Below are 22,223 nucleotides of genomic sequence, written 5' to 3' on the forward strand. Positions count from 1 at the left end.
TCTTTATAGATCTTGGAAACTAGCCCTTTATCTGATACGTCTTTTGCAAATATCTTCTCCCATTCTGTAGGTTGTCTTTGAGTTTTGTTGACTGTTTCTTTGCTATGCAAAAGCTTCTTATCTTGATGAAGTCCCAATAGTTCATTTTTGCTTTTGTTTCCCTTGCCTTCATGGATGTATCTTGCAAGAAGTTGCCATGGCCAAGTTCAAAAAGGGTGTTGCTGTGTTCTCCTCTAGGATTTTGATGGAATCTTGTCTCTCATTTAGATCTTTCATCCATTTTGAGTTTATCTTTGTGTCTGGTGGAAGAGAGTGGTCTAGTTTCTTTCTTCTGCATGTGGATGTCCAATTTTCCCAGCACCATTTACTGAAGAGACTGTCTTTTTTCCAGTGGATAGTCTTCCCTCCTTTGTCGAATATTAGTTGACCTTAAAGTCGAGGGCCCACTTCTGGATTCTCTATTCTGTTCCATTGATCTATGTGTCTTTTTTTGTGCCAGGACCACACTGTCTTGATGACCACAGCTTTGTAGTACAACCTGAAATCTGGCATTGTGATGCCCCTAGCTATGGTTTTCTTTTTCAATAAATCCCTGGGTATTCGAAGTCTTTTCTGATTCCACACTAATCTTAAGATAATTTGTTCCAACTCTCTGAAGAAAGTCCATGGTATTTTAATAAGGATTGCATTGAATGTGTAAATTGCCCTGGGTAGCATTGACATTTTCACAATATTAATTCTTCCAATCCATGGGCATGGAGTATATTTCCATCTCTTTGTGTCTTCCTCAATTTCTTTCAGAAGTGTTCTGTGGTTTTTCAGGTATAGATCCTTTACCCCTTTGGTTAGGTTGATTCCTAGATATCTTATGCTTTTGGGTGCAATTGTAAATGGGATTGACTCCTTAATTTCTCTTTCTTCAGACTTATTGTTAGTGTATACAAATGCCACTGACTTTGGGCATTGATTTTGTATCCTGCCACACTGCCAAATTGCTGTACGAGTTCTAGCAATCTTGGGGTGGAGGCTTTTGGGTTTTCTATGTACAGTATCATGTCATCTGGGAAGAGGGAGAGTTTGACTTCTTCTTTGCCAATTTGAATGCCTTTTATTTATTTTTGTTGCCTGATTGCTGAAGCCAGGACTTCTAGTACTATATTGAATAGCAGTGGTGAGAGTGGACAACCCTGTCTCATTCCTGATCTTAGGGGAAAGGCTCCCAGTGTTTCCCCATTGAGAATGACATTTGTTTGGGTTTTTCGTAGATGGCTTTTAAGATGCTGAGGAATGGTCCCTCTATCCCTACACTCTGAAGAGTTTTGATCGGGAATGGATGCTATATTTTGTCAAATCCTTTCTCTGCATCTATTGAAAGGATCATACGGTTCTTGTTTTTTCTCTTGATGATCTGATCAATCACACTGATTGCTTTACGAGTGTTGAACCAGCCTTGCATCCCGGGGATAAATCCCACTTGGTCATGGTGAATAATCTTCTTAATGTATTTTTGGATCCTATTGGCTGGTATCTCATTGAGAATGTTTGCATCTGTGTTCCTCAGGGATATTGGTCTCTAATTCTCCTTTTTGGTGGGGTCTTGGTCTGGTTTTGGAATTAAGGTGATGCTGGCCTCATAGAGGAAGTTTGGAAGTACTCCATCTCTTTCTGTCTTTTAAACAGCTGTAGTAGAATAGGTACAGTCTCTTCTTTAAGTGTTTGATAGAATTCCCCAGGGAAGCCATCTGGACCTGGACTTTTTGTGTCTTGGGAGGTTTACGATGACTGCTTCAATTTCCTCCCTGGTTATCGGCCTGTTCAGGTTTTCTATTTCTTCCTGTTCCAGTTTTGGTAGTTTGTGGTTCTCCAGAAATCTGTCCATTTCTTCTAGATTGCCTAATTTATTGGCGTATAGCTGCTCATAATAAGTTTTAAAAATTGTTTGCATTTCCTTGGTGTTGGTGCTGATCTCTCCTTTCTCATTCATGATTTTATTAATTTGAGTCTTTTCTGTCTTCTTTTTAATAAGGCTGGCTAATGGTTTATCTATCTTATTAATTCTTTCAAAGAACCATCTCCTGGTTTTGTTGATCTGTTCCACAGTTCTTCTGGTCTCGATTTCATTGAGTTCTGCTCGAATCTTTATTAACTCTCTTCTTCTGCGGGGTGTAGGATCTATTTGCTGTTCTGTCTCCAGCTCCTTTAAGTGCAAGGTTAGCTTTCGTATTTGGGTTCTCTCCAGTTTTTCAATGGATGCTTGTATTGCGATGTATTTCCCCCTCAGGACTGCTTTTGCTGCATCCCAAAGATTCTCATTAGTTTCCATGAATCTTTTAAATTCTTCTCTGATTTCCTGGTTGACCCTTTCATCTTTTAGCAGGATGGTCCTTAACCTCCACGTTTGAAATTCTTCCAAACTTCTTCTTGTGATATAGTTCTAGTTTCAAAGCATTATGGTCTGAAACTATGTAGGGGACAATCCCAATCTTTTAGTATCCGTTAAGACCTGATGTGTGACCCAGTATGTGGTCTATTCTGGAGAAAGCTCCATGTGCACTTGAGAAGAACGTGTATTCAGCTGCATTTGGATGTAAAGTTCTGTAACTATCTGTGAAATCCATCTGGTCCAGTGAAGCATTTAAAGCTCTTGTTTCTTTGGAGATGTTGTGCTTAGAAGACCTGTCAATTGTAGAAAGTGCTATATTCCAGTCACCAAGTATAAGTGTTTTATTATTTAAGTATGTCTTAACTTTGGTTATTAATTGACTGATATACTTGGCGGCTTCCACATTCGGGGCATAAATATTCATGATTGTTAGGTCCTCTTGTTGGATAGATCCGTTTAGTATGATATAGTGTCCCTCTTCGTCTCTCACTACAGTCTTTGGGACACACTTTAATTTCTCTGATATAAGGATGGCTACCCCTGCTTTCTTTTGAGGACCATTTGAATGGTCCATGGTTCTCCAACCTTTTATTTTCAGGCTGTAGGTGTCCTTTTGTCCAAAATGAGTCTCTTGAAGACAGCAAATAGATGGGTCTTGCTTTTTTATCCAGTCTGAAACCCTGCACCTTCTGATGGGGTCATTAAGCCCATTCACGTTCAGAGTTACTATTGAAAGATACGGATTTAGTGTCATCATGATACCTATTCAGTCCCTGTTTTTGTGGATTGTTCCCTTGGACTTCCTCTTTCTTTTACAGGGTCCCCCTTAATATTTCTGGCAGAGCCAGCTTGGTGGTCACATATTCTTTCAGTTTCTGCCTATCTTGGAAGCTCTTTATCTCTCCTGCTATTCTGAATGAGAGCCTTGCTGGATAAAGTATTCTTGGCTGCAGGTTCTTTTCATTTAGGACCCTGACTATATCCTGCTGACACTTTCTCGCCTGCCAGGTCTCTGTGGAGAGGTCTGCTGTTGTCCTAATGCTTCTCCCCATAAAAGTTAGTGATTTCTTATCTCTTGCTGCTTTAAGGATCTTCTCTTTATGTTTGGAATTTGCAAAGCTTCACTATTAAATGTCAAGGTGTTGACGATTTTTATTGATTTTTGGGGGGGGATCTCTCTATCTCCTGGATCTGAATGCCTATTACCCTCCCCCAGTTAGGGAAGTTCTCAGCTATGATTTGTTCAAATACAGTTTCTGGACCTCTGTCCCTTGCGGCGCCCTCAGGAACCCCAATTAAACATAGATTTTTCCTTCTGAGGCTGTGATTTATTTCCCTTAACCTATCCTCATGGTCTTTTAATTGTCTTTCTATTTTTTTCTCAGTTTCCATACTTGCCATCAACTTGTCTTCTATGTCACTCACTCGTTCTTCTACCTCGTTAACCCTTGTCGTTAGGACCTCCAGTTTAGATTGCATCTCATTTAATTGATTTTTAATTTTGGCCTGATTAGATCTAAATTCTGCAGTCATGAAGTCTCTTGAATCCTTTATGCTTTTTTCTAGAGCCACCAGTAGTTGTATAATAGTGCTTCTGAATTGGCTTTCTGACATTGAATTGTATTCGAAATTTTGTAACTCTGTGGGAGAGAGGACTGTTTCTGATTTTTAGTATTGAGGTGAGTTTTTCCTTCTAGTCAGTTTGCTCAGTGCAGAGTGGCCAACAACATGTTGTACTGGAAAAAGGAGAAAAAGGGGGAAAAAAAAAGAAGAAATAAAAAAGAATAAAAAAGGGGGTGGGGAAACAACAGAAACAAACAGAAAAGAAAAAACAAGGGGAGTATCCTCTCATTCCATATACTGTAAATCCCTTGACTTCCCCTGGAACTTTCCAGGCTGCTTGGTCAATAACTTGTTTTTCCTCTGACCTTCGAGGGAAAGCTGGTCTTCTGGGGGAGGGGCCTGCTGTGCTGATTCTCAGGTGTGTGCACCTGGGGGAGCTGCCCAGCCCTCTACCAGGTCTACAATTCAGTGGGATTCTTTATCCTGTGAGGCCGCTGCTCAGGCCCAGGTACAGGGTGACACCAGGAGGGACAACCACAGTAGCGGTGGCCAGCTGTCCAGCTCTGGAGTCAGCTCCCACAGTAACTACTGCAGCTCCCAATGTGCAGGGGTCTGGGTGCTCCGGGGTAGGGGCACGATCTGCACAGCTCGGGGCCACCCGGTGGCAGGAGAGACCTGGCTGTCCTTTGTCCTCCCGGCCTCTGCCTGTGCTGGGGGAGCCCCAGATCCTCGGCTGTGTCTCCCAGTGCCCTGGGCTCTGGGGCCTCTGACACTGTGAATGGACCTAAAGTACCACGATGTGTAATTTAAAAGCATGAGTCAATTTTGTGTGAAGTTAACTTATCCTTTATTGCAATAAAACTCTATAAGCTATTATACAGGTGAAAGAAAAACTCAAAAAATAGAAACAGTGAAATAACAGGGGAGGGAAAGCCTCTGTTGGGCTGCAGCCATCACGAGCCCCGCGGTGGGAGCTGGGGCGGGCCCCCGAGGTGGTCAGGGGGCTGCTAACGGATCGAAGCAGGTTGTTCCGGAGGCAGGTTGCAGGTCTGGCCCTCTGGGGACCCCGATTGCAGGCACCAGGGCCTACTCTTCCGGGGTGGCCATGGGAGCAGGTGGCTCCTCCTCATCGGGGCAGGGAACCATAGGTTCGACCAGCACGTGCACCACCTTCACCTCAGGAGCCAGCATCTCTGCCTTGACCAAGTCCTCATCTCCAGCAGCCACTATCCCTTCAGACCCGGAACCTTCCCCAGGCTCCACAGTTGGAGCTGGGGCGGGCTCCTCGGGTGGTTCAACAGGTTGCTCCATCCCCGAGGCCAGTTGCTCCATCGAGTTAGGAGGTGGCTGGGGCACATCCACGACCTCCAGAGCAGGGGGTGGCGCCTGCTCCTCCTCCAGGGCTCCCAGGGGTGCAGGGGGCTCCTGCAGGGCAGCAGTGACCACTATCTGCAGGGGCTTTGCCTCCCCAGCAGGCGGCTCATCGCAGGCCAAGCCCTCAGCCCCAGCAGCCAGGCCCCACGGGGCAGCAGGCCCCACGGTCGGAGCTGGGGTGCGCTCCAGAGTGGGTTCAGGGTGTTTTCCTCGGGCCGAAGCTGTAGATCCAAGAAGACAAAGTATCACCACCAGGACAGACTGTCCACGTCCCTCCCAAATCAAGGCCACTCTTCCCACCACTCGACGTGTGTGAGGGCAAGAGCCCTGGGAGGTGTCCCCAGGCTGCAGCCCATGGGGTGGGGTGTGAGCCCACCCCCTGCTCCTGGTCCAGCAGCAAGGAGGCTGGATCTGCAGCCCCCCCATCCCCAGCTTGGCCACCCCCAGTCCTCCTCACCCCCAGCCTCTCGCTCTGCTGCATGGAGGCGTCTGAATTGCCTCAGGTGACGCAGGGCCCGGAGATGCGCATCTGTGCCTGGCATGTGCTGTCTTAGTATTTGGAGGAGTTTTATAAGGGAGGGAAATTCTGGGAACTGATGAAAGTCGTCCCCATAATAATTCAACCATATTTCCATCATGAAGGACATGGCCCTGGGGAGGGACAGGCGGGAACAGGCATCAGAAGACAGGGCTCTGTCACATGCAGGTGTCCCAGGGAAGCCCTGCAGGACCCGGCCTTCCGCACAGGGTGTCGGAGACCAGTCCTGCTCCTCGTCCCCCTGCCACCTGGTGGTCCTGCCTGCCACAGGCCTGCTCCCCGAGGAGGGGCTGGGATGCAACCTCTGTGTGGGGAGCCCACGCCCAGCGGGGTGACCATCAGCATCTCTCCTGGGGAAGCAGGGCTCCCTCCTCAGCCTGGTCCCTGCCCACCTGCCCCTTAAGTCCACCGGCAGGCATCAGGGGACGGGGGGCGTCTGACCTGTCATTGCCCTCACTGCACACACTGTTGCTCTGGGAAGCTCCAAGGCAGGAGGGCTCGGGCTCTGTGTCCTGCCAGGCCTTGCCAGGAGCCACCCGGGACCGCCACCTTCATTCCTGTGTCTCTGTGCTGCCTCCCTCCCGAGGGGCCCCCGGGGGTGTCCTTCCACTGACTCTAATCTCCCTTCTCCCACGGGGCGGGGGCCGCCTGGTCCAGGAGCCCTCACTGGCCCTCCTGAGCACCTGCTGTTCCCCCGGGTCCAGGTGCCACCAGACTGGGGAGTACGATGCTCCCCACCCCCTCTGCTCTGGGCTCCAGGTGTGGGGCAGAGAGAGGGTTGGGGGGGCATGGAGAAGGTCTCCCTGAGGGGTCTCAGTGCCTCCCACCAAGCCCACACCCCATCCACAGCTCTCCTTTGCTCTTTTCCAGAAGGGGCATTAGACCTTTTCCCTGTCACGGGAATTGCAGATGTGTGGGGTGAGGGGGCAGCCCCCCCACGGCCCCACAGCCCCTTCGCTGCCCTCCAGGAGAGGGAAGGCCCTCCTGCAGGAGACGGAGTCACTCACAGTTTCCAGCACTGCAGGACCACATCGTTGTTACCCCACGCATCTGCGATGCACCCATACCTAGAGGAAAACAGGGACATCCCATGAATCGTCCTGTGGACGCGACCTCTCATCATAGGGGCTTCACCCTCTGACCCCGACTAGGCCGGAGCCCCGGGGGTCGTCAGCTTTGTGCGTGGGGCCACGGGCAGCTCCCGGAGAAGTGCCCGCACCTGCTGGGGCCTCCTGAAGGCTTGAGCATGAAAGGGCTCTGGCCAGGCCCATGGCCCATATCCTAGTGGGCTTGGGGGGTCCCGGGGTTCCCCTGTCTGGCTGCCCCAGGACACAGACCCCCGATGGACTCTCAAACCTCCCTTTCAATGGGGAAACAGGCCGCTCAGGACCCTGGTGATGGGAGGGAGGGGAGGAGGCACAGGCCTGGTCACGGGGGAGGAGGACGGCTGCTGAGCACAGGCACAGCCCCTCTAGCCGACCCGCCACAGGCCAGGCCCCGGGGCTGCCCTGCAGGACCCCGCTAGGCCCTGGGGGACCCTGCTCCAGGCGGGGGCGCAGCCCGAGGCCGGGAAGCTCACACCATCCCCAGCCTCCCCAGCAGCAGGTGGCCCAGCCCTGGGCTGCGGAGGGGCAGGTGCTCACTCGGTGAACAGCAGGTCCAGCACCTCGTCCGTGGTGGCGAATTGATGGTAATCTTCCAGGAAGCTGAGGACGTAGATGACGTCCCTGCGCTGCAAGGCGAGCAGCAGTTGTCGGACTTTGTGCTCCAGCAGCTCCGTCCGGGTGAGCTTGGTCAGGATGATCTGATGCCCTTTCCCGGCCGCGGCCCCTGCACCCTGAGGTGGGACAGAGGGGACGTGCAGCCTGCAGGGAGCCACCCGGAGACCTGGGATCCCGCCCCGGCAGGCCCTGCGCTGGGGCCCCGTGGGCTTGAGGAGCTGGGGCTCCCTCTCCCACTCAAGCTCCCTGCCTGTCTCTTACACAAACAGGACCAACTATGCAATAAAGAAACAATCTCAGAGGATAAATGTTCAAAATATTTGGATCAGTACAAGGACCTCCAGAGACACAGAGAGAGAGACCGAGAGAGGCAGCCACACAGACGGAGGGAGAAGCAGCCCATGCAGGGAGGCCAGGCGGGGCTCGATCCCGGGCCTCGGAGATCAGGCCTGGGGGAAGGCAGGCGCTAACCCCCGGGGGACCAGGCCTCCCCTGAGGGCTCTATTCTGATGTTCCCACACATCTGTGCGCAGGGACTCTGCATCTGGCTGAGGCAGGGGCAGGGCCATGGGGGCAGGTGTGGGGAGGGGGGATCCAGACTCATGTGGGAGCAGGAGTGTCGGGGGGCCCAGGGGGTAGCAGGCTGGCTTCTGGGACCCGGTGCCTTTCCTGCCGCATCGGGGCCCGGGTGTCGGGGGGCCCAGCCCCTGCACTCACCCTGAGCCCGCGCTGGCCTCTGTTAGCTGCGCAGGGCACCTCCCTGCTCCTGGAGGCGGTGGGGCAGACGACCCCTTCCTCCCGCTCGCGCCCCACGTCCCGGGTGGAGCTCTGTGGAGACAGTGCCCGGCAGACAGGCAGGAGGCCTCAGCACCCGGTCTGGCCCCCTCGGCTGGGCCGCACCCCCAGCTGCCTCCACCCAGACACCCCACAGTGCAGGCGGCACCCACCGCCCCCGGGGACAGCAAAGGGATGCGGCTGCAGGGCCTCGCAGTGACTCTGGGGCGGGTAGAGGACCTCAGGAACCCTGTTTCCCCCCTGCCCACCGTGACATCAGGGTGACCCTGAAGGGATCCCCGGGGAACCTGCCGCCCTGCAGCGTCCCCCAGCCTGCATGGGACCTGCCCACACATCCCTGGTTCCCTGAACCTGAGGAGGAAGGAATGGGGCTCGCAGGATGGTGGCACTGGGGGCCTGGCCTGGCCTGCGCTGTGTTACCTGACGGCGCCTCCTGATCACCGCCCTGACGCCTTGGTACCTATGCTGGAGCCACTGCCTACAGCATAGGAACAAGCCGCACCCCTGGGGTTCCTGGGAGCCAGAGCCCCCAGAGGTGGGCGGGCAGCAAGAGAACATCTTCTAGTAGCAGATGTCTCCAGCCAAGTGAGCCTGAGCTGGGGCTGCACTGGATGCGGGTGCCTGGTTACGGGGGTTCCGAGTTCTGTTGGGCTCTGTGACACGGCAGTGACCTCACTTCCTGGGACCCCCTCCCTGACCCACTCCTGGAGGAAGCTGCAGGGGCAGTGCTCGTGCTGCCGATGCCCCCCTCCCTGTAGGCAATGGCCTGTGCACACAGTGACACAACCACACCCCTGTCCACAGGCCCCAGGGAAGGACTGTGTGCACCCAGGGCCCCAGCTTGGACACACACCTGGGTTCAGACACGACTGTCCAGTCTTCCCCGGTTTGACCCTGGAGAAGCCGTTGTGCCCGTCGGGGATGGTCTGCATCTTGCCTGTGGGATAGGGAGTGTCCTAGCGGGTGCTTCCCCCAGACGTCCCAGGCCACTGAGGCCTCATATCTATGACCTTGGAGGCGGGTGTCACCTGCAGGACATACCTCCACCCACACGTTCTTCCTTGGTGTGTACATGCGTCCAGGCCCACGAGGTCCTGTGTGCACAGGACTAACACACTAATGTTACCTATATGGCAGGGCTGTTTACCTGTAAAATACTGCAAAAAACTACCTATTACAATGTCTGCTATTTATTGCTGTCACCAGTGATGTTGATGATAAGAGTCTTTTAAAAAGATACTTTTGTTTTAAGATTATACTTTATTATACAGCTCTAAAGCCACACATGTTTTAAAATCCTAAATCCACATTGGGCCAGAACAGCTGGCTGATAAATAGATTACATTCCAAATATGTGTCAGTAGACACCATTAGCCAAATTAAAAAAAAAGAATAATAGAAAAAGAGAGGTACTTTCTAGGGACAGTGTCCTTTACATCTCAAGACTATGTCTTGTTTTTTACATGTGGTATCTTATAGTTGTTGGAATTTTTTGTATTTTAAATAAAGGGATTATTTTCCTAACACACACACACACACACACACGCACGGGCACCGGTACCCTCATTCTGGAGGCCCAGAAGATGACAGTCCCCCCGGGGCAGGGATGGGCAATAGCTCCCCACGATCCTAGGCTCCTAAATCCAAGGCAAACCCTACAGAAGGTGTCGGGGTCTTGGCCTAGAAGGGGTGAGGCCGTCCTCATCCTGAACCCCTGCCTGTCGTGCGTTCCGGGCCCTTCCCTCGTTTCCCCTGGGTGAGCTGTGGACGGCGGTGCCCCCAGTGGGTCGCCCTGACCTGGGCCCTAGGAAACCTGCCGTCAGTCGCAGAACTGAACGTAGACAGGAGGCCCTGACTCTCCAGCCTGACCCTGACTGAACTGAAATCATGTGGTGTGTCCACGCACACTGACCGAGAAACAGAGACACGGACACACACGCAGACACATGTGCAGAACCAGGAAGTTGGCAGAGGAGAAGCAACATCATTGAAGATCATTAAATAAAAAAAGAAAGAAAGCTGAATCTCGAATGGAGAAAATGGAGCAATTAAAATAGAATCATGAAAAAATAATTCATCAAACCAAAAAGCAGAAAGAGGGATAAAGAGGCAGGAGCACATCGGTGACACAAAGCGGCAAGCCTCGAATGTCAGGATGATCGTGCCTCACGGACTCCACGGAACACAAGTCGAGCAACAAGCAGCACCTTCCAGCAAAGGCCTAAGTGGATTATTTTGTGTTGTTTGTTTTTAGTTAAAGATTTTTATTCCTAGGTATCTTATGCTTTTGGGTGCAATTGTAAATGGGATTGACTCCTTAATTTCTCTTTCTTCAGTCTCATTGTTAGTGTATAGAAATGCCACTGACTTCTGGGCATTGATTTTGTATCCTGTCACGCTACCGAATTGCTGTATGAGTTCTAGCAATCTTGGGGTGGAGACTTTTGGGTTTTCTATGTAGAGTATCATGTCATCGGCGAAGAGAGAGAGTTTGACTTCTTCTTTGCCAATTTGAATGCCTTTAATGTCTTTTTGTTGTCTGATTGCTGAGGCTAGGACTTCCAGTACTATGTTGAATAGCAGTGGTGAGAGTGGACATCCCTGTCTTGTTCCTGATCTTAGGGGAAAGGCTCCCAGTGCTTCCCCATTGAGAATGATATTTGCTGTGGGCTTTTCATAGATGGCTTTTAAGATGTCGAGGAATGTTCCCTCTATCCCTACACTCTGAAGAGTTTTGATCAGGAATGGATGCTGTATTTTGTCAAATGCTTTCTCTGCATCCAATGAGAGGATCATATGGTTCTTGGTTTTTCTCTTGCTGATATGATGAATCACATTGATTGTTTTACGGGTGTTGAACCAGCCTTGTGTCCCAGGGATAAATCCTACTTGGTCATAGGAGCCTCGGTGTCCAACGAAAGATGAATGGATAAAGAAGATGTGGTTTATGTATACAATGGAATATTACTCAGCTATTAGAAATGACAAATACCCACCATTTGCTTCAACGTGGATGGAACTGGAGGGTATTATGCTGAGTGAAGTAAGTCAGTCGGAGAAGGACAAACATTATATGTTCTCATTCATTTGGGGAATATAAATAATAGTGAAAGGGAAAATAAGGGAAGGGAGAAGAAATGTGTGGGAAATATCAGAAAGGGAGACAGAACGTAAAGACTGCTAACTCTGGGAAAAGAACTAGGGGTGGTAGAAGGGGAGGAGGGCGGGGGGTGGGAGTGAATGGGTGACGGGCACTGGGTGTTATTCTGTATGTTAGTAAATTGAACACCAATAAAAAAAATAAAAAATAAAAAAAATAAAATTTTTATCTCAATAATAAAAAAAATAAAAAATAAAAAATAAAAAAAAAAAATAAAAAATAAAAAATAAAATAAAAAAAAATAAAGATTTTTATTTCTTTATCCAAGAAGGTGGATTTATTTATTTCTTTATCCATCCAAAGGTGGATGCTCAACCCCTGAGTCACTCGGGGGTTCTAGACTAAGCTACTTAAAATGTTCAAGTGATTGTGAATACTGTTTGTAATGTGGTAAAATTTCTGTTTACTAAGAAAGAGAGGGCAGCCTGGGTGGCTCAGCGGTTTAGTGCTGCCTTCGGCCCAGGGCCTGATCCTGGAGTCCCGGGATCGAGTCCCACGTCGGCCTCCCTGCATGGAGCCTGCTTCTCCCTCTGCCTGAGTCTCTGCCTCTCTCTCTCTGTGTCTCTCATAAATAAATAAAAATCAGTATATACCACATTTTCTTTATCCATTTATCTTTGATGGACATTTGAGTTGCTCCCACCCCTTGGCTATGATAAAGAATGCTTCTATGAAGATGGAGGTCTCTCGGAGACTTTATTTCTCTTTCTTTTTTTTCCATCTTCTTACCTTAATAGAAGCGCGAACACTTCTCACTGTAGTATTCCAGCTGTTCTCTCTTTAAATCTCAGGCCGAATTCATAGGTTTTCAGGATGATTTGAAAGTTATCTAGGTAAGTGGGTGGGGACAGGTGACCTGGGGACCCTACTCTTCCGCCATCTTGCCCCGCCTCCTAAAAAATCTTAAATAACTGACTAAAAACTATTAGAAATGTTGGAAGAGTTCAGTAAGCATTGCACATAAAAGATCAATCTCCAAAAATCAACTGTATATCTACATACTTTCAATGAACAATCCAAAAATAAAATTTGAAAAAATAAACCCATTTACAAGAGCATCAAAAATATATAAATAAAATTCTTAGGAATAAACTTTACAAAAGAAGCTTATAACCCAATTTCTGAAAACTACAAACACTATTTAAGGAAATTGAAGATCTAAATATTTGGAAAAAATCATATATTTATGCACTGAAAAATTTAACATTGTTTCATAGCACCCCTGGTCCAAATTATCTCCAGATTCTATTACCTTCCAATAAGTAGATAAACATTCTCACACTCAGATGGAATTGCATGGGTGCCTAGTATCCTGAAAAAGAACAAAGTAGATGGAATTCTCAATTTTGAAACTTTCTGAAAAAGAATAGGAAACAAGACAGTGTGAGAACAGTGTGGTACTGGCGTAAGGATAGATATATTAATCAATGAAATAGGTTTCAGGATCCAGAAGTACACCATACATCCATGATCAGCTGAATTTAAGTATCCGTGCCATGACTATCCAATAGGGTAAAAAACAGTCATTTCAACAAATGGTCTTGGAACACTGGATGGCCACATGCAAAAGAATGAAGTTGCATCTTCACCTTACACCAAATACAAAAACTAACTCAAAATGGATTAAATCTAAATACAGGACATAAACTAAAACTTCTTAGAAGAAAACATGCAGATAATCTTTTGACCTTGAGTTTAGCATAGAATACTTCAATATGGCACAAAAAGCACTGGACTTCAGTGTTAAATGCTCTTGTTCTTCAAAGGACATAATAATGAAAATAAAAAAGCAATCCATATAATGGGATAAAATGTTTGTAAATCATATACCTAATGAGAATCTTATTTCCTGAATATATGAAAAACACTAATAAGTCAATAATATAAGTACAAAAAGCTCAATTTTTAAAAAAATGGGCAAAGGATATAAATAGACATTTCTCCAAGGAAGATCAGAAATTGCTGATAATTACTTGACAAGATACCCGACACATTTTCAATTTTCATTGTATCCATTACCAAAGCATCTAACCATACCGTGAAATAGACTCCTATATGTACCACACCGTACAGAACAGTGCCGCTTCATAGATACTCAATGCAGTTGTTCTTCAGGACAATCCTATAAAATAGGTATCATGGTGCCCATTTTATAGATGAGGAAATTGAGGAAAAGGTACCTCATCAGAGTTTTACAAAGAGCAGGACGTAGAACTAGGATTTCATCTCAAACTGTTATTAAGTCCACAAGTCCAAAGATGACTTTTAGAGCTGTAAACTAAGTATTATATTAATGTTTTGGTCTATTCAGAGTTTTTCAACTAGAAGGAATCTGAATTTATAAATTGTAATTTTTCTAGAAATATTTGCTTTTTCTAAATGATCAGAATAATTAACAAAGTTCTACTCTTATATTTTCATAATCTCCTACATATGTAGGTTTATAGATCTACATCCTTTCTCATTATAATAAGTCTTCATTCAAATTTCTGTCCTCCTTCCTTTTTGGTGGATTAAGATTGATGAGATTTGGTGGATTAAGATTTCATTTAGAAATTAATAATTTTATTTTATTAATATTTTATATTTAGAAACATTTTAAATAAATATACTTAACAATGCATTTACTCTACTTTTTAATTTTATCCATTATTTTATTTCAGTTATTATTATTATAAGATGTTTTAAATAATTATTTTTTCTGAATTTCTGGGAAAAGTTTACATTATTTTTATTATTTCTATTCTATTCTATTTATTTAGTTTTAGAGAGAGAGAGAAAAAGCAACCACAGGAGTTGAGAGGGAGAGGCAGAGGGAGAGAGAAAGAGAGAATTGTAAGCAGGATCCACACCCAGTGTGATGTGGGACTCCATCTCATGACCCTGAGATCATGACTTGAGCCAAATCAAGAGTAGAACGCTTAACTAACTGAGCCATCCAGGTGCCCCTACTATCTCTATTTTAAAAAACTTTAGCAAAATTTTTCTAAGTGAATGAATGTGTACTATTCTCTTTTTTGTCATTATTTTTCATTTTTAGGGCAAGGTCAGTTCCCATCTGATGGATGTCAATAACCATAGCTGATGATGATACTTGGTAATACGCTTTGTTTGACTGCACAGTAGTAGAATCCTCTTTGCAGACCTGCGGCTGGCAAGACAATTGTTTCAACCTCCAGTTACCATTAGGCTCGTATCAATCATATTTCTTCTACAGGAAGGGTGGCATCTTTCACTTCATATTCTAGATTCTATATTGTCTCTGTGCAGGGGATGCAACACTATCCCTCTTTGGATGGAATACAAGTAGAAATCACCAGTCTCCTTTCATAAAGGATTGCACTGCACTGTACTGCATATCCCACAATATTCAATCAATTCATTTATTAGTTCTACTTTCTCACTATTTTTTTTAAGAAACTTAAAGATATTTAAATTGGCATATAAATCCAAAAAAGAACTCCACAGAATATTTTGTGAAAAAGACACCTGGATACAGTGCTAGAGATGGTGTCGTCACAGTGCTTCTTCAGAGATACTTGGCACAGTGCAGCAAGAGTTAAATGAAAAATGAGAAACCATTTGAACGGTGACTACATTTAGAAATCTATCTTAAAGAAACCATTAAAGATATTCAGAATGTATATTTAGTATTATTTAGATCAGTAATATAACAGCTGGAATTACATATTTAAAACAAAGGCATTTAAAAATAATTATGTGTTATATGTGTGATAAAGCATTAAATTCTACCCTTGAAAACAACATTACACTATGCCTTAACTAACAAGAATTAAAATAAAAACTTAAATGAACAAAAATAAAAATACAGGATAAAATAACACCGTTAGAGATTATAAGGAGTTCCCGAAAATCTTTTATTAGTGAAATTCATTAACATGAAAATACTCCAAAGTTAATGTTAAATGAAATAAGGGGTTAAAAACTGAAACAGAATATGTATATTGCAGAGAGATGAAAGATAGCATTTTGAGGTGACTGTTACTATTCTCTTTATTTTTTCAAGATTTTCTAGGTTTTTTATGATATGTATAAATCACTTCTATCACCTAAAACTTATAATTAAATTATTGTAACAATAACTTGGAATTAATTTTATTGGTTAATTTTTCTTCATTCTCTGAATTTATTCTGGATACATATTGATGAGCACTCAAAGTTCAATGTACTATTGTACATTGTTAACTGTAGACTTTATTTGTTCTCTCATCTTATATGGAAGACAACAATACAAACTTATATAATATAACACCACTACCAGTTTTTTTGTATATTATGGTTTGTGTAAATTAAATGAAATTAATTAAATATTAATTATTAAATATTTTATGTAGTCACCAGTGGGGAATGTAATGAGCGATAGAAAGGATGCATTTGCAATTATGTGTCTTTGTATATATGTAATTATAAATAAATATTTTTGAGGCATTAAGATGACTCAACTTTCAGTACTTTACTATAACACTGTCCAGTCAGTATAATTATTTTTCAAAATTGGTTTTTAAACATTTTTAATTAATTGTAATAGCTTCAAAAATGGATATATTATGGAAGTGTCCTCAAAAACTTAAAAACAGAATGACTATGAACTAGCAATGGCACTATTAGGTATTAAAGAATACAAAAATACTAGTTCCAAAATACGCATGCACCCTGATGTTTATAGCAGCATTATCTACAACAGCCAAATTATGGAAGCAGTCCAAGTGTCCATCAACTGATAAGGGAAAAAGAAGATGTGGGGGATCCCTGGATGGCTCAGCAGTTTAGCGCCTGCCTTCGGCCCAGGGCATGGTCCTGGAGTCCTGGGATCAAGTCCCACATCCGGCTCCCTGCATGGAGCTGCTTCTCTCTCTGCCTATGTCTCTGCCTGTCTCTCTGTGTCTCTCATGAATAAATACATAAAATCTTTAAAAATAAAGATATGGGGATCCCTGGGTGGCTTGGTGGTTTAGCGCCTGCCTTTGGTCCAGGGCATGATCCTGGAGTACCGGGATGGAGTCCCATGTCAGGCTCCCTGCATGGAGCCTGCTTCTCCCTCTGCCTGTGTCTCTGCCTCTCGCTCTCTCTCTGTGTCTTTCATGAATAAATAAACAAAAATCTTAAATAAAAGATATGGTATATATAGATATATAGATATAGATACATAGAGCGTGTGTGTGTATATACATACATACATATATATATATGTATTAGAATATTACTCAGCCATTAAAAAAGCCATATAAAAAGAACCAAATCTTGCCATCTGCAAGGACGAGGATGGAGCTAGAGTATTATGTTAAGCAAAATATGTCAGTCAGTGAAAGACAAATACTATATGATTTCACTCATATGTAGAATTTAAAAAACAAAAGAAATGAGCAAAGAGAAAAAAAAAGAGAGAGGCAAACCAAGAAACTGACTTCTTAACTATGGAGAACAAACTGATGGTTAAAAATGGGCAGACAGGTTAAATAGATGATGGGAATTAAAGAGTGTCCTTGTGATGAGCACCAGGTATTGTATGGAAGTGTTGAATCCCTATCTTGTAAACTGGAGCTACTATTACACTGTATATTAACTAACTGGAGTTTAAATAAAAACTTAAAAAAAAAGAACAGATGTCTACTATTTGAGTTCCTGAGAAAATTATATAGGGGGAAAGAACATCTTCTTTTTAAAACAAAAAGCTCAGCAACATTAACAGCTTAATTTTCTATTTAGAAATGCATATTTCAATGGCAAACCAATTCAGATTTTCAAAAAATCATATTTCATAAAATACTTTAAGAGTGAAATACTCAAATACATATATTAGACCATGTTTGTAAAAATAATTCTATATTTAAACCCACTAATATAAATATGTGTGATGTTTTTAGATTTTTAATAAACTACAGACAATATTTAAAGTAAGTTATGTATGTTGATACTAGTCAGATTAGTGACTTGATAAAGAAACTTTTTAATGCAGATTTTAAAAACATTGTTGATTAGCACGTCATATGTTTTGTGCTTTTACATTACTTTAAAATTAAGTACTAAAGAGAAATAATAAGTTTTTAAAAACCTAGTCATCTACTATCAACTTATTTTGTTATATAGGTCATGTTTATTTTTATTTTCCACATACTGAAGGTACTAAATAGCACATCTGCTATCTAAATATTTTCATTGAAGTGCTGCTGAAATTGAAATCATTTCTACTCGTGGACACTAAAATATCAGCTGCTTCTGGTTAGTTAATTGAACTAGTGATTATTCTTGAACATGTGGGTTGGTTGTTTTCTGCCTGAAATAATTACCCAATGAGGCTTACACTAAGGCTATCAGCAGGAAGCTAACAATTGGGGTGTTGGTGAGAAGAATGTACATAACACTTCTGTGTCTGCTGCCAGATGGAGAAGCAGATGGGTGTGTAATACATTCAAAACTAACTACATGACCTCAAATCTTCTCAGTATCTATTACCAACAAGGTCAAGATTTTTGAAAATCAAATTTTCCAACCAATAAATTACTAAAAATTAGCTAAGAACAAGTTTCTGCTTAAAAGTCTGCATATTTACCTGCAAAATCATTATTGAACCAAATTGTACATTGTTGTCTGTCACTAAAATGTGTGGTAATATGAATTTTTATTAATATATATGACTAAATAAGCAGTTACTTACTAAAAAAGTGGTTATGTCTTAGTGTTTCAACTTAATATCATTCCCTGGGTAAAGAATTAACCAATTTTAGCGCAATTATTCTTCTAAACTGTGGTAAATAGAGGTTTTAATTTGTAGACCAATTTGTATTTGTTTTTTTTTAATTTTTATTTATTTATGATAGTCACAGAGAGAGAGAGAGAGAGAGAGAGAGAGAGGCAGAGACACAGGCAGAGGGAGAAGCAGGCTCCATGCACCGGGAGCCCGATGTGGGATTTGATCCTGGGTCTCCAGGATCGCGCCCTAGGCCAAAGGCAGGCGCCAAACCGCTGCGCCACTCAGGGATCCCACCAATTTGTATTTGTTCTGTGTGTATGTGTATGAGAGTGCAGGTACATCTATTACCTATCTATCTAAATATATGACTTATTATTGTGCTATGCTGCCTTAGAAATAAAAGTTCAAATATTTCCAACACATCTGTTTAATATTCCTTTTGGAATTTTATTCTTAATTATATGAACTTGTAGGAAAACATTGCTTAATTCCAATAAAAGTAAATAAAGTACACTTTTTTTTCCTGATTATTCTTAGTTATCCATTAGGTTTTCTTCAGGTGTGCTGTCATTACAAAGGAAAATTAATACTATAGAAGAATGTGTTCATGCCACTAATCTGAAGAGGTAAGTTAATCATAATACTCCGAAAATAGCACTCAGAAAATATATATTTACAATCAAATAATACTGCTACTTCATTTTCCCATGTTTGTCATGCTATTATTTACATTTCTTACATTTGTAACTATTGCATTGTACTTTGTGTCTCAAACACATAAATGCTTCAATCGTTTGAAAATTTAATTTACCAAATTGGAAAATGGTACAAGAAATAGTAACAAATGCAACTGAGATTAATGCCATAAATTCACATAATGAACATAAGTATTCAAAGAGTAGATGAATCTATATTTGCTAACAAATGAATATGTGAAATTTGTTTTACACAATTACGCATAAGAAAAAATTCAAATGAGTCAGTAACACCTTTAAAAGTGGGAGATTTGGGCAGCCCCAGGGGCACAGCGGTTTGGCACCACCTGTAGCCTGGGGCGTGATCCTGGAGACCCGGGATCGAGTCCCACGTCGGGCTCCCTGCATGGAGCCTGCTTCTCCCTCTGCCTGTGTCTCTGCCTCTCTCTCTCTCTGTCTCTCATGAATAAATAAATAAAATCTTAAAAAAAATAAAATAAAAGTGGGAGATTTGTTTTTACATTGGTTATATATTATTCCTAGTCCTAACAGAATACATAATACTATAAAGACGTTTGATATAGGGGATCCCTGGGTGGCGCAGCGGTTTGGCGCCTGCCTTTGGCCCAGGGCGCGATCCTGGAGACCCGGGATCGAATCCCACATCGGGATCCCGGTGCATGGAGCCTGCTTCTCCCTCTGCCTGTGTCTCTGCCTCTCTCTCTCTCTCTGTGTGACTATCATAAATAAATAAAAATTTAAAAAAAAAAAGAAACTCCTTGAGCATGTGGATCATAGATCTCACTTAAAAAAAAAAGACACTTGATATATATCTTCAAAGTTATTGACAGACATGGCTAAAAAATTGCAACAGTTTTCTGGCAGTTTTTGTCAATCAAATCACACTAATGCATAATGACACTATTTTTACTTGGCCATACAAGCAGATATTTTATTTTTGCATGTGAAAAAACACTAAAGGTCAAAATATAACCAGCTTCTGGCATGTGCTGTGTATATATAGGATAAATGTTCATGCCTTTTTATTCTTTTTAGCACTAAAAACCCAAAGCTCAGAACTTTTGGTTTTAGTTCTGATGTGTAAAGAGCTTAGACATTGTCACTCCTGTCTTTGCAACAAGAAAAATCAGGACAAACTGAAAGCTCTTGACTTCTCTTGGCCCTATCTGAAAACTGGGCTTGTAGGGAAAAGCACAATCTTAAATCCAGAGATAGAGAAGAAAATTCAGAGAATTATAGCCAAGACCTGTTTACCTGGAGAAGTAATTGTCAGACCCACAATCTAGTAAGAACATTTATGCAGTAACTTGCTTAATTCCTGGAGGCTGAACATGGTCCTGTGTGAGCAGGAGTAATCTCTGGGCAATATACTCCTGAAGGCCCCCAAACTTTCATGAGTTTTATCTTGAGGATCCCCACCTATTTATTACAGCGATGATTTTTTTTTAATTTTTATTTATTTATGATAGTCACACACAGAGAGAGAGAGAGAGAGAGAGAGAGAGAGGCAGAGACACAGGCAGAGGGAGAAGCAGGCTCCATGCACCGGGAGTCCGATGTGGGATTCGATCCCGGGTCTCCAAGATCGCGCCCCGGGCCAAAGGCAGGCGCCAAACCACTGCGCCACCCAGGGATCCCCACAGCGAAGATTTGAGCAAGATCTTCTCACGACCTTGGCAAGTGAAAGGGGAGAGTAATCCTTGTGAATATGACCAGAGCTGTCTCCATTAACAAAGACCTCCCATCCAAGGAAAAAGACTTTACCAGAGCATTATTGAAGCTGGGTAAAAGGTATCCCTCTAATTCCAGTTTCCTATAGTTTTCTTGTCTTACTAAAGGGAGAAGGAGAGAATACTATATAAGAAGAAACATATGTGAAGTTCAGAAGGTAAAGAAACAGGTCCACAAAATGAGATTTAGTCATAAGATTTTAGAGGGTTTCCCTTCCAAGACCCCAATACAATAATAGTGGATTATAGGTGAAAGTTTGCAAGACATGAGACTCTGAAAAAAATACATGGGAAAGCCCAAAGTTTCTGGCATTTATAGCTACAGTAATCATCAAACAAAGCCAGGCTCCTAATCATATACACAAAATCCTCACAGGAGAGTCCTACTTACCTCACCTACTATTACCCAAAACTACATGTTCAGCTTTCAACAAAAAAAATTACAAAGAATACAAAAAAGACAAGAAAAAACACAGTGTGAAGATACAAAGCAAGTACTAGAATCAGATTCATATAAAACACCGATGTTGGAATTACATGGTAGAAAATTTAAAGTGACTAGGATTAATATGTTTAAAATTCTTAGAGTAGAAAATAATAGAAACAGGGATAAAAACCCTATGAAAAGAGTAAAAAAGTCAGAAATTAAAAACACATAGACAAAAATGAAAAATGACTTTCATGATTTTACAAGTAGATATGCACTGCTGAGTACAGAATTTCTGAGTTTGAGATAGGTAAAGAACATATCAAACTAAAGTGCAAAGAAAATATTAACTAAATTAAAAAAAGAAAACAAACAACAAAAAACAGAAAAGATCATCTAAGAACCATAGGATAGTTTTAAAAGATGTAACATATGCTTAATTAAGAGACCAGAAGAATAAGAAAGAAAGAATGGAGAAGAAATATTTGAATGAGTAATGTCTGAGGATACTCTAATACACGCCAAATCACAGACACTAGAAGCTCAGAGAACATCAAGCAAGTTAAAACAAACAAAAATACACTATACTTGGGTATATATTATTCAAATTATAAAAAACTAAATGAAAGAGAAAATCTCAAAGCAAGATATAGAAGATAAATACCTCACCTACAGAGAAAAGGAGTAAGAATCACAATGGACTATTATCCAAAACCATATAAGCAATAAAAAGTGAAATATTTAAAGTGCTTTAAAAAAACTAGAATTCTATTTCCAGTGGAATTATCCTTCAAAGAGAAGAAGAAATATAAGGTATTTTAAGACAAACAAAAACAGAGAACTCATCACTAGCTGATCTTTTTTTTTTTAATTTTTAAATTTTGATAGAAGGAAAATTATTTAGTTCAGTAGCCTGGATCTATATTAATAAGAAAGAATGTCAAAGAAGAAATATTAAGGTAAAATAAAATTTGTTTATTTTTAATCAATCTAAAATATAACTGTTTAAAGTATTATTGGGTGATTATAGTATAGGGATAAGTGAAATGAATGACAGCGTATCTATAAAGGACAAAAGGGAAGAATTGGAAATGATCCATCATA

General features: G+C 42.7%; 1 protein-coding gene across 1 annotated transcript in view; it reads right to left on the reverse strand.

Annotated features, from left to right (window-relative positions):
• Positions 1–4,886: 4,886 nt before the first annotated feature.
• LOC144284122 (uncharacterized) overlaps positions 4,887–22,223 on the reverse strand; it is a 30,219-nt gene continuing 12,882 nt past the window's right edge. Inside the window, exons 3-6 of the mRNA XM_077848472.1 lie at positions 7,502–7,695; positions 6,866–6,925; positions 5,778–5,971; positions 4,887–5,541 (exon numbers count right to left, since the gene is read on the reverse strand). Coding sequence (XP_077704598.1) covers positions 5,033–5,541; positions 5,778–5,971; positions 6,866–6,925; positions 7,502–7,695 — 957 coding nt within the window. The 3' untranslated portion in view covers positions 4,887–5,032. The remainder of the gene's footprint in view (positions 5,542–5,777; positions 5,972–6,865; positions 6,926–7,501; positions 7,696–22,223) is intronic.

The sequence above is a fragment of the Canis aureus genome, chromosome 15, assembly GCF_053574225.1.
Source record: "Canis aureus isolate CA01 chromosome 15, VMU_Caureus_v.1.0, whole genome shotgun sequence".
Classification (NCBI taxonomy): Eukaryota; Metazoa; Chordata; class Mammalia; order Carnivora; family Canidae; genus Canis; species Canis aureus.